This window comes from Hyperolius riggenbachi, chromosome 2 (genome assembly GCF_040937935.1).
Source record: "Hyperolius riggenbachi isolate aHypRig1 chromosome 2, aHypRig1.pri, whole genome shotgun sequence".
Taxonomy (NCBI): Eukaryota; Metazoa; Chordata; class Amphibia; order Anura; family Hyperoliidae; genus Hyperolius; species Hyperolius riggenbachi.
In genome coordinates, this window is record NC_090647.1 from 221,906,131 (window position 1) to 221,919,729 (window position 13,599).

General features: G+C 44.8%; 1 protein-coding gene across 2 annotated transcripts in view; it reads right to left on the bottom strand.

Moving 5' to 3' along the window:
- The window catches only part of AFF3 (ALF transcription elongation factor 3), a 352,879-nt gene that overhangs the window by 74,305 nt on the left and 264,975 nt on the right, over positions 1–13,599 (bottom strand). For both annotated transcript variants that reach the window (XM_068268208.1, XM_068268209.1), the window contains exon 7: positions 9,018–9,058. In XM_068268208.1, coding sequence (XP_068124309.1) covers positions 9,018–9,058 — 41 coding nt within the window. The remainder of the gene's footprint in view (positions 1–9,017; positions 9,059–13,599) is intronic.

Here is a 13,599-nt window from a genome sequence, read left to right on the forward strand (position 1 = left end):
AAAACTGGAAAAAAACAGAATTCCTAATTTTCCCACCCCATGCAATCTCACCCCCTGCGGGCATCTCACTGTCAACAGTACAATCATCCACCTGACCACACAGACCTGCTGCCTAGGTGTCACTCTAGACTTAGTCCTCTTTTTTACTTCCCTCATACAATCATTACTAAGGCCTGCAATTTCCATTTATGCAACATCTCCAAGATCCAGCCTTTCCTGTCCCCAGGACACTGCCAAACGTCTCGTCAATGACCTCATCATCTCCCACCTAGACTACTACAACACCCTCCAACTACTGTAACAAGTCTCTCTCTGAACCACATTGCCCCCTACAATCTATCATGAATGCAGCAGACATACTCATGTACTCCTCCCACCGCTATGTCTCCACGACTCCCCTATGAAACTCCCTCCACTGGCTCTAAATCCGTTTCATAATCCGCTTCAAGATCCTATGGCCTTGATTCACTAACCGGCACTAAGCCGGTTAGGAGGCCTTAACAGTTAGTGGGCGCAAACCACAGCGTTAGGTGTTTGCGCCCACAGGACCACCCACATCGCGGGATAGTAATAGTGCGCGGTGCAACGATAACGTTGCAACCGCTGCCTTGTAAATGTTGCAGCTGGTGCGACGAAAACGACGCATTGGGTGCCCCTGAAGCGGGGGCACCTGATGCGACGTACAAGGCAGTGGGTGCGACGTTATTGTCGCACCGCACACTATTACTGTCCCGCTGCGCTGCACGCGATGTGGGTGGTCTTGTGCGCGATGACTATTTGCGGGACTATTAGTGCCCGCAAAGCTACTTAGGGGGCACTAAGCGGCTGTTCACTCCGGCGCTATCACTTAGCGTCGGTTAGTGAATCAAGTCCTATGTCTGGCTTACAAATCTATACACAAGTCCTGTACAACCTACCGTATATCTCTGACCTGGTCGGCATATACACACCGACCGCCCACTCCACTCCTCCAAGGATCTCCTCCTAACCACCCAACACATCTCGTATTAGGACTTCACCAAAGCTACCCCATCCTATGGACCTCAATACCCACTGCCTTCCAGGCTTGCCCTCTCCTTCAGCACCTTCAAACAAGCCCTCAAAACTTGCCTCTTCAAGAAGGCCTACCCCACCACATCGATGCCCGAACTCTTTCTACCAAGAACCTCTCGATGCAGCCCCCTTCTATCGTGTCACCACCTCCCTCCCTTTAGATTGTAAGCCTTTACAGGGCCCTCTCTCCCTGTGTATACTACCTGATCGTGCATCCTACTCACAGAATAATGTGAAATTTAATTCCCTCAAGTATCCTCTTGCATTTAATGATAACCCGTTTTGTCTTTCCAGCTGTTATCTCCAGACTAGGTGATAGATGTGTTCACTAGCTGCCTGGATAGAGGATTTGTACGCACCAAAATATTGCTAGAAATACCAGCCATCATTCAGTGAGATGTCCAGTTGATCAATATACCATCAGATAAATGATTGAAATATGAATGAAAAAAGCATACATGTGCATGCTAACTATTCTTCTATAACCGATCAACATTAGATCTGAATATTGATCGGATCTTTCATTTGGGTAGTATCTGCAGTGAAAATTGCATTGTGTGTACCAGGCTTAATTCTTTTGAAACTGATAACACTTAAAGAAAAAACATTTTTTAACCACTTCCCGACCGCCCACTACACAGGGGCGGCGGGGAAGTGGAGCCCTGCAGGACGGCCTCACCCACAGAGGCGGCGGTCCATTTAAGGGCATGGGCGGAGCGATCGCGTCATCCGTGACGCGATCCTCCGCCGGCGCCTGTCACCGCTCGCTCGCCGCAACATCCCGCCGGCTATACGGAAGCGCCGGCGGGATGTTAACCCCGCGATCGCCGCATACAAAGTGTATAATACACTTTGTAATGTTTACAAAGTGTATTATACATGCTGCCTCCTGCCCTGGTGGTCCCAGTGTCCGAGGGACCACCAGGGCAGGCTGCAGCCACCCTAGTCTGCACCCAAGCACACTGATTTCTCCCCCCCCTGCCCCAGATCGCCCACAGCACCCATCAGACCCCCCCCCTGCCCACCCCCCAGACCCCTGTTTGCACCCAATCACCCCCCTAATCACCCATCAATCACTCCCTGTCACTATCTGTCAACGCTATTTTTTTTTTATCCCCCCCCCCTGCTCCCTGCCCCCTCCTGATCACCCCCCACCCCTCAGATTCTCCCCAGACCCCCCCCCCCAGACCACCCCCCCCTGTTTACTGTATGCATCTATCCCCCTGATCACCTGTCAATCACCTGTCAATCACCTGTCAATCACCCGTCAATCACCCATCAATCACCCGTCAATCACCCCCTGTCACTGCCACCCATCAATCAGCCCCTAACCTGCCCCTTGCGGGCAATCTGATCACCCCCCCACACCAATAGATCGCCCACAGATCCGACATCAGATCACCTCCCAAATCCATTGTTTACATCTATTCTCTCCTCTAAACACCCACTAATTACCCATCAATCACCCATCAATCACCCCCTATCACCACTTGTCACTTTTACCTATCAGATCAGACCCTAATCTGCCCCTTGCGGGCACCCAATCACCCGCCCACACGCTCAGATTGCCCTCTGACCCCCCCTTATCAATTCACCAGTGCATTAATTACATCTGTTCTTCCCTGTAATAACCCACTGATCACCTGTCAATCACCTGCCAATCACCTATCACCCATCAATCACCCCCTGTCACCCCCTGTCACTGCCACCCATCAATCAGCCCCTAACCTGCCCCTTGCGGGCAATCTGATCACCCCCCCACACCAATAGATCGCCCACAGATCCGACATCAGATCACCTCCCAAATCCATTGTTTACATCTATTCTCTCCTCTAAACACCCACTAATTACCCATCAATCACCCATCAATCACCCCCTATCACCACTTGTCACTTTTACCTATCAGATCAGACCCTAATCTGCCCCTTGCGGGCACCCAATCACCCGCCCACACGCTCAGATTGCCCTCTGACCCCCCCTTATCAATTCACCAGTGCATTAATTACATCTGTTCTTCCCTGTAATAACCCACTGATCACCTGTCAATCACCTGCCAATCACCTATCACCCATCAATCACCCCCTGTCACCCCCTGTCACTGCCACCCATCAATCAGCCCCTAACCTGCCCCTTGCGGGCAATCTGATCACCCACCCACACCATTAGATCGCCCGCAAACCCGCCGTCAGATTACCTCCCAAATGTATCGTTTACATCTGTTATCTTCTCTAAACACCCACTAATTACCCATCAATCACCCCCTATCACCACCTGTCACTGTTACCTATCAGATCAGACCCTAATCTGCCCCTTGCGGGCACCCAATCACCCGCCCACACGCTCAGATTGCCCTCAGACCCCCCCCCCTTATCAATTCGCCAGTGCATTAATTACATCTGTCCTTCCCTGTAATAACCCACTGATCACCTGTCAATCACCTGCCAATCACCTATCACCCATCAATCACCCCCTGTCACTGCCACCCAACAATCAGCCCCTAACCTGCCCCTTGCGGGCAATCTGATCACCCACCCACACCAATAGATCGCCCGCAGATCCGACATCAGATCACCACCCAAGCGCAGTGTTTCCATCTATTCTCTCCTCTAAACACCCACTAATTACCCATCAATCACTCCCTATCACCACCTGTCACTGTTACCTATCAGATCAGACCCTAATCTGCCCCTTGCGGGCACCCAATCGCCCGCCTACACGCTCAGATTGCCCTCAGACCCCCCCTTATCAATTCGCCAGTGCAATATTTACATCTGTTCTCCCCTGTAATAACCCACTGATTACCTGTCAATCACCTATCAATCACCCATCAATCACCCCCTGTCACTGCCACCCATCAATCACCCCCTGTCACTGCCACCCATCAATCACCCCCTGTCACTGCCACCCATCAATCAGCCCCTAACCTGCCCCTTGCGGGCAAACTGATCACCCACCCACACCAATAGATCGCCCGCAGATCCGACATCAGATCACCACCCAAGCGCAGTGTTTCCATCTATTCTCTACCCTAAACACCCACTAATTACCCATCAATCACCCCCTGTCACTGCTACCTATCAGATTAGACCCCTATCTGCCCCTAGGGCACTCAATCACCCGCCCACACCCTCAGAATGCCCTCAGACCCCAGCCCTGATCACCTCGCCAGTGCATTGCTTGCATCCATTCCCCCCTCTAATCACACCTTGAGACACCCATCAATCACCTCCTGTCACCCCCTAGCACACCTACCCATCAGATCAGGCCCCAATTTGCCCCGTGTGGGCTCCTGATCACTCGGCCAAACCCTCAGACCCCCTTCCGATCACCTCCCCAGTGCATGGATTGCATCTATTTTCCCCTCTAACCACCCCCTGAGACACCCATCAATCACCTCCTGTCACCCCCCTAGCACTCCTATCCATCAGATCAGGCCTAATACAACCTGTCATCTAAAAGGCCACCCTGCTTATGACCGGTTCCACAAAATTCGCCCCCTCATAGACCACCTGTCATCAAAATTTGCAGATGCTTATACCCCTGAACAGTCATTTTGAGACATTTGGTTTCCAGACTACTCACGGTTTTGGGCCTGTAAAATGCCAGGGCGGTATAGGAACCCCACAAGTGACCCCATTTTAGAAAAAAAAGACACCCCAAGGTATTATGTTAGGTGTATGACGAGTTCATAGAAGATTTAATTTTTTGTCAAAAGTTAGCGGAAATTAATTTTTATTGGTTTTTTTTCACAAAGTGTCATTTTTCACTAACTTGTGACAAAAAATAAAATCTTCTATGAACTCGCCATACACCTAACGGAATACCTTGGGGTGTCTTCTTTCTAAAATGGGGTCACTTGTGGGGTTCCTATACTGCCCTGGCATTTTAGGGGCCCTAAACCGCGAGGAGTAGTCTAGAAAACAAATGCTTCAAAATGACCTGTGAATAGGACGTTGGGCCCCTTAGCGCACCTAGGCTGCAAAAAAGTGTCACACATGTGGTACCGCCGTACTCAGGAAAAGTAGTATAATGTGTTTTGGGGTGTATTTTTACACATACCCATGCTGGGTGGGAGAAATTTCTATGTAAATGGACAATTGTGTGTAAAAAAATCAAACAATTGTCATTTACAGAGATATTTCTCCCACTTAGCATGGGTATGTGTAAAAATACACCCCAAAACGCATTATACTACTTCTCCTGAGTACAGCGGTACCACATGTGTGGCACTTTTTTACACCCTAAGTACGCTAAGGGGCCCAAAGTCCAATGAGTACCTTTAGGATTTCACAGGTCATTTTGCGACATTTGGTTTCAAGACTACTCCTCACGGTTTAGGGCCCCTAAAATGCCAGGGCAGTATAGGAACCCCACAAATGACCCCATTCTAGAAAGAAGACACCCAAAGGTATTCCGTACGGAGTATGGTGAGTTCATAGAAGATTTTATTTTTTGTCACAAGTTAGCGGAAAATGACACTTTGTGAAAAAAAACTATTAAAATCAATTTCCGCTAACTTGTGACAAAAAAATAAAAACTTCTATGAACTCACCATACTCCTAACGGAATACCTTGGGGTGTCTTCTTTCTAAAATGGGGTCATTAGTGGGGTTCCTATACTGCCCTGGCATTTTAGGGGCCCTAAACCGTGAGGAGTAGTCTTGAAACAAAAATGACCTGTGAAATCCTAAAGGTACTCATTGGACTTTGGGCCCCTTAGTGCAGTTAGGGTGCAAAAAAGTGCCACACATGTGGTATCGCCGTACTCGGGAGAAGTAGTACAATGTGTTTTGGGGTGTATTTTTACACATACCCATGCTGGGTGGGAGAAATACCTCTGTAAATGACAATCTTTTGATTTTTTTTACACACAATTGTCCATTTACAGAGGTATTTCTCCCACCCAGCATGGGTATGTGTAAAAATACACCCCAAAACACATTGTACTACTTCTCCCGAGTATGGCGATACCACATGTGTGGCACTTTTTTGCACCCTAACTGCGCTAAAGGGCCCAAAGTCCAATGAGTACCTTTAGGATTTCACAGGTCATTTTGCGACATTTGGTTTCAAGACTACTCCTCACGGTTTAGGGCCCCTAAAATGCCAGGGCAGTATAGGAACCCCACAAATGACCCCATTTTAGAAAGAAGACACCCCAAGGTATTCCGTTAGGAGTATGGTGAGTTCATAGAAGATTTTATTTTTTGTCAAAAGTTAGCGGAAATTGATTTTAATTGTGTTTTTTCACAAAGTGTCATTTTCCGCTAACTTGTGACAAAAAATAAAATCTTCTATGAACTCTCCATACTACTAACGGAATACCTTGGGGTGTCTTCTTTCTAAAATGGGGTCATTTGTGGGGTTCCTATACTGCCCTGGCATTTTAGGGGCCCTAAACCGTGAGGAGTAGTCTTGAAACGAAATTTCTCAAAATGACCTGTGAAATCCTAAAGGTACTCATTGGACTTTGGGCCCTTTAGCGCAGTTAGGGTGCAAAAAAGTGCCACACATGTGGTATCGCCGTACTCAGGAGAAGTAGTATAATGTGTTTTGTGGTGTATTTTTACACATACCCATGCTGAGTGGGAGAAATATCTCTGTAAATGGACAATTGTGTGTAAAAAAAATTAACAAATTGTCATTTACAGAGATATTTCTCCCACCCAGCATGGGTATGTGTAAAAATACACCCCAAAACACATTATACTACTTCTCCTGAGTACGGCAATACCACATGTGTGGCACTTTTTTGCAGCCTAACTGCGCTAAGGGGTCCAAAGTCCAATGAGCACCTTTAGGCTTTACAGGGGTGCTTACAATTTAGCACCCCCCAAAATGTCAGGACAGTAAACACACCCCACAAATGATCCCATTTTGGAAAGTAGACCCTTCAAGGTATTCAGAGAGGGGCATGGTGAGTCCGTGGCAGATTTCATTTTTTTTTGTCGCAAGTTAGAAGAAATGGAAACTTTTTTTTTTTTTTTTCCCTCACAAAGTGTCATTTTCCGCTTACTTGTGACAAAAAATAATATCTTCTATGAACTCACTATGCCTCTCAGTGAATACTTTGGGATGTCTTCTTTCCAAAATGGGGTCATTTGGGGGGTATTTATACTATCCTGGAATTCTAGCCCCTCATGAAACATGACAGGGGGTCAGAAAAGTCAGAGATGCTTGAAAATGGGAAAATTCACTTTTGGCACCATAGTTTGTAAACGCTATAACTTTTACCCAAACCAATAAATATACACTGAATGGTTTTTTTTTTATCAAAAACATGTTTGTCCACATTTTTCGCGCTGCATGTATACAGAAATTTTACTTTATTTGAAAACTGTCAGCACAGAAAGTTAAAAAAATCATTTTTTGGCCAAAATTCATGTCTTTTTTGATGAATATAATAAAAAGTAAAAATCGCAGGAGCAATCAAATAGCATCAAAAGAAAGCTTTATTAGTGACAAGAAAAGGAGCCAAAATTCATTTAGGTGGTAGGTTGTATGAGCGAGCAATAAACCGTGAAAGCTGCAGTGGTCTGAATGGAAAAAAAGTGGCCGGTCCTTAAGGGGGGTAAAGCCCTAGGTCCTCAAGTGGTTAAAAGGTACAACAAAAGTTTGCTTTCTTAAAACAAAGAATTTGCGATATTTCAGGTTGGAGTGAGCTCTTACACACTCCCATGAGTACTGGATCACCATGAGCTTGCTGGTTAGTCTGTACCTCTGGGTGTTTCAAGCCCTACTTCATAGAGCCAAACTAATCCATGCCATGCACTGATGAGGATCAATCAATCTGAAACAGTCTGTATGCATGTTGGATTATTATGGCTCTGTACAAATGAACAAGGTGACACATCATTGCATTCCAGCCAATCTGGAGGTGTGTTTAGCTTCTAAGGACAACAATGGTTAATTTGCATATATTCAGCAGTGATGCACTGGGAGACATCTCGGACCTCACTTCAACGTGAAATATCGCAAATTCTTTCTGTTTTAAGAAAGCAAACTTTTGTTTTCCATAGCATTTTAGTAAGGGGGCTTTTAGGACCATTGTAGCCCCTCACACACTCCAATGAGTTCTGGGTCACCATGAACTTGCTGGTTAGTCTGTACCATTAAAAGGTACAAAGGATATGCCTATTAAATCCAGTGATATGAGTTCTCATTTAAAGAACCAGACATGACCAAATGAATGAGATGCCCCAAGATTTTAGGTTGTCACTGCAGTCCATCCTGATTATTCCAGTATGAAATTGTCAGGTTCAGGTCTCAACATGCACTGCATAGAACCAGTGCCCTTGTTCCAACAAACTAACATACATTGTGAAAATAGCATACAGGCTATGTTAATTTACATGCTGCATGACTTTGCACATTTTCAGTAGCATTTGTATGTGATTTTGATGGGAATGCTGAAATGTTGGAACATCTTTCCAATGGTCCCACAGCCAGATAATTTAGCTCACTGTCACTATCAGGCTGTGCAGCACTTGCAAGTGCACGAGACATGCATAATGTGTAACTGGGAAGCTTTAATCCAGCCATTTTAAAAATGGAATCCTCGGAGAACCTGCAGTTGGGGTGGGTTTTAGTTACCCTCAATCACCACCAGCCATAAATATAGCACTGGGTAGAGTCTGTGCTCACTGGGCTAATGAGGAGTTTCATTTTTATTTTCTGCACTTAAATGAGTATTTAAAATAAACACAGGTCAGAATTAAAGTTATTTTTAAATACAATTCACAAAACTACAGCAGGGAGGCGATACTTAATGAGTAATCAATTTTCCCTTGATTAGTATCCTCTGCAATATAAACATGATCTACACTTATTTTATGTCATCCAGTAACATTTAGCAAGCGAGGCATTTCGCGCACACGCTATTTGTCTGTGAATTATGTCAGCCTGTAAATAAGTCTCCATGCTTCATGAAACAATTTATAGTTGATAAAAATGATAGAAGGTACCTGTCAATTTGAGCTCCGATGGCTTGTCCCTTGGTTGCTGGCTGAGGAAAAATAGAGCAGAAAATGTACTTCACATTCCAATAAGAAGCTGCAAGATCATCTGACTTCTTATTCAAACACTAAAAAAACAACATTCCAAGATGAATAGCACAGAAGCTGCAGGATGCTTCCCATTTAACACTTGCACTAGGCATGTACAGTATGGCAAGGGGAAAGTAACACTATGATATGATCTGCAACATGCTTGAAATACTTTCAGCAAGTCTTCATGGGTATTTGCTAATATTTATATTTTACTGATACGACTAGATTGCAGCTCTTTAACTAGTTCAGTACTACAGAAAAATCAGATAATAAACATGATGGCTATTTGATGGTTATTATTTTAATAATTGTACATATCAAGGGGCACACACAAATTATGACTTAAAATAATATCTTATTCTTACACAAAAGATAAGAAGATTTTGTTGCTCTAATTTGAGAAAATCATACTGTAACCAAGGACACCTACAGAAAATGTTTGGATGATGGAGGAGGGGTCGCATGGCATGATCTTCAGTTATAAGTAAAAGAAAATTCCTTGTCTTTCAATTCTAATATTTTATGTATCAGGACATAATACAAAATCACTTGGTTCTTAGGAGGACTGCAACTGGTTTGGCACTGGTGAGGACGTTTTGGGCCATATCCTATTCAAGGTGATAAGTAGCTTGCAGATGCGAGCTACTTATCACCTTGCCATCGCAGGAGGATTACCGGCAAATCCTATTGCCCATATTCTTCGCGCGATGGCTGATCGTTAGGGAGCATTACTCAGGCGAAAGCCTGAGCGATGCTCCCTTTTACCGAGCGATGGGGAGTGAGGTTTACGCTGTGGTGCTGTCCATCAGCACCACGGCCTCACTCCCCACACATGCGCACTCGCCCGCTGAACATCGCTGCCATCTTCCGCCGCAGCATCTGGGGGTCTCCTTTAATAAGGAGACCCCCAGAGATCCCCGTCGGGTCGCCGCACACTTTAGAAGCCCCCGCGCAGCTCTGCAAAGGCTCCCTTGTCATTATACGTACCGCTGCCGATCACCCGACGCCTCTTGCCGCAAAATCCGTCACGTAATTACAGTGTTTCTAACACTGTAATTACTGTCCGCATAGTAGGAGCCCGGGCTAAGCATCTTTGAATCTACAGCCAGGCTCCCCATTGGTCCGCTGTCTGAGCCATTTTAGAAGCAGGGGCTTCTAAAGTGTGCGGCGACCCGACGGGGAGCTCTGGGGGTCTCCTTATTATAGGAGACCTCCAGATGCTGCGGCGACGACGTGCGTTAGCTGGTTTAGACCTGCTTTTTGCAGGTCTAAGCTAACGCTCATGTCTGCGGAGGCATGAACAGGGTAATTGGATACCGTGTTAAGAGCTTGCTGGGCGATTATATCGCCCAAGCGAGTTCTTTTCCGCCTGGGGGGTCTAAAGTTTAGAAAGATTAGGCGATGCCCCCATCGCCTAAGTTAAGAACTCGCCAGTGTTTAGCGCTGACGAGTTAAGCAATAGAATATGGCCCTTTGTCTGCAACTGATACAATCTTGTTGGCTACAAAGTTTCTGCCCACTTGAACTGGCTTGTTGTTGACTGATTTTCCTACTAGAATGGACACTGGATGAGATTACAGGTATTGGCTTGCTGACACACACACACACACACACACACACACGTGACCCACGCATGTGCACCTAGGCTGCGCATGCCCATCCACAACCGCCGCCCTTGGGCCATGCGTATATATATATATATATATATATATATATATAGATAGATAGATAGATAGATAGATAGATAGATAGAGATATATATAGATAGATAGAGATATATATAGATAGATATATATATATATAGATAGATAGATAGATAGATAGATAGATAGAGATATATATATACGGTATATATATATATATATATATATAATTGGATATGGGTATGTGTGTGTGTATGTATGTATGTATGTATATATGTATGTGCCGCGATCACTCGAAAACGGCTTGACCGATTTGAAACGAAACTTGGTACACAGATCCCTTACTACCTGGGATGATAGGTTCTGGGGGTCTCGTGTCCCCCCTGCACACGTGGGCGGAGCTACAAACAGCAAATCAGATTTCACCCATTCAAGTCAATAGAAAAAATGTAAAAGGCTGCCATTCTCACAGTAATCAAGCCACAGTCCCCACACTTGGCACAGGTGGTCACTTGGTGACCGAGGTTACAAATCCAGGAAAAGTGGGCGGAGCATAAAACAGCCAATCAAATTTCAGCCATTCATTGTTAATGGGAAAATGTAAACTGCAGCCATTCTTACACTGTTAATCGCAGGGTTCTCAAACTTGACACAGTTGGTCACTGGGTGAATGCGATTAAGATTCAAGAAAGTAGGTGGAGCCTACAACAGCCAATCAAAATTCACCTATTGATTTTCAAGGGGAATATTTAAACTGCTGCCATTCTTACACTGTTAATGGCAGAGGCTTCAAACTTGCTACAGTCGTCATTGGGTGACTGGGGTCCAAATTCACTAAAGGGGCAGGGCCACATACAGCCAATCATATTTCCTTGGTGGATAAACTTCCATTCGCGCATTTTTGATGCCAGGAACCTGAAAGCTCACAAACGTGGTCATTGAGTGACTGTGTGTCAAGGTCACAAAAAGTGGGCGGAGCCAAAAACACTTTTACTGGGAAAATATAAACTGCAGCCATTCTTACATCGTTAATGGCAGGGTTCTCAAACTTTGCACAGTTGGTCACTGGGTAACGGAGATTAAGATTTTGTAAGGTGGGTGGAGCCTACAACAGCCAATAAAAATTCACCTTTTGATTTTCAAAGGGAATGTTTAAGCTGCTACCATTCTCTTATACTGTTAAAAGCAGATGCCTCAAACCTGGTGCAGTTGGTCACTGGGTGACTAGGGCCCAAACTCAGAAAGGGGGCGGAGCCACAAACAGCCAATACGATTTGTTTATTTTTAAATGGGAATATACAAAGTATTGATACCAAGGACCCCAAAGCTGATAAACTTGATAATTGAGTGACTGTATGTCAAGGTTAGAAAAAGTGGGCGGTGCCAACAACTAAATTTTTAACATGGCAGGGTTCCCCAACTTTACACAAATGGCCACTGGGTGACTGGGATGAATATTCAGAAATGTGGGTGGAGCCTACAACAGCCAATCAAAATTTACCTATTGATTTTCAAGGGGAATATTCACATTGCTACCATTCTTACACTGTTAATGGCAGAGGCCTCAAACCTGATACAGTCAGTCATTGGGTGACTGGGGTCCAAAATCACTAAAGGGGTGGAGCCACAAACAGCCAATCAGATTTGTTAGATTGATTTCAGCCATTCCTTTATTGGCAGGGTTCTCAAACGTGACACAGTTGGCCACTGGGTGACCGGGACTAATATTCAGGAAAGTGGGTGGAGCCTACAGCAGCCAATCAAAATTCACCTTTTGATTTTCAAGGGGAATATTGCAACTGCAGCCATTCTTACACTGTTAATGGCAGAGGCCTCAAACTTGCTACAGTCGGTCGTTAAAGAAAACCTGAACTGAAAATTAAAAGTCAAAATAAGCATACACAAGTCATACTTACCTTCCATGTAGTCTACTCCTCGGTGTCTTTCTCCTCTCCCGCATCCTGTTTGTTCACTGTTATCAAGGGAATTTTCCGTCCTCCATTTTGAAAATGTCCATTACCCATAACAGCTTTCTGGTCAGCACACAGTTAAACTGTAACATCGCCCACTTGAGCCATAGGGAAACATGGACATTACCTGGTACATCAGTTTTGCTCTCAGCTATAACTGACAGCAACTGATATTTCATTGACAGCAACTGATATTTTATTGACAGCAACTGATATATTTGAGATCTGACAAAATATTGTCAGAACTGGAAGCGATTATTGTCAGAAGAAAATGGTGAGCTTCTGAAAGGAACTGATGGCAAGGTAACTATGTAATGTTCATTTGAAGTTACCTCGTGTGTTTATTTTAAATATTTTTATTTTTGTCTGGGGTTCAAATTCAGTAAAGGGGCGGAGCCAAAAACAGCCAGATTTCTTTGCTGGATAAACTGATTCCATTACCATAATTTTGATGCCAGGAACCCAAAGGCTCACAAACTTGGTCATTGTGTAGTGACTGTGTGTCCAGGTTACAAAAAGTGGGTGGAGTTAAAACTGATTTTTCTGGGAAATTGTAAACTGCAGCCCTTCTTAACTGTTAATGGCAGGATTCTCAAACTTAGCATAGCTGGTTACTGGGTGACTGTGATTAATGTTCAGAAAAGTGGGTGAAACCTAAAAATGCCAATCAAAAATCACATGTCGCTTTTCAAGGAGAATATTACAATTGCTGCCATTCTTGCACTGTTAATGGCACAAGCCTCACACCTGGTACAGTTGGTCATTGGGTCACTGGGGATCAAGTTCAGAAAAGGGGACAGAGCCACAAAAAAGATTTGTTTAATTTCATGGGAAAATACAAATTATTGATGCCAAGGACCCCAAAGTTCACAAACTTGGTCATGG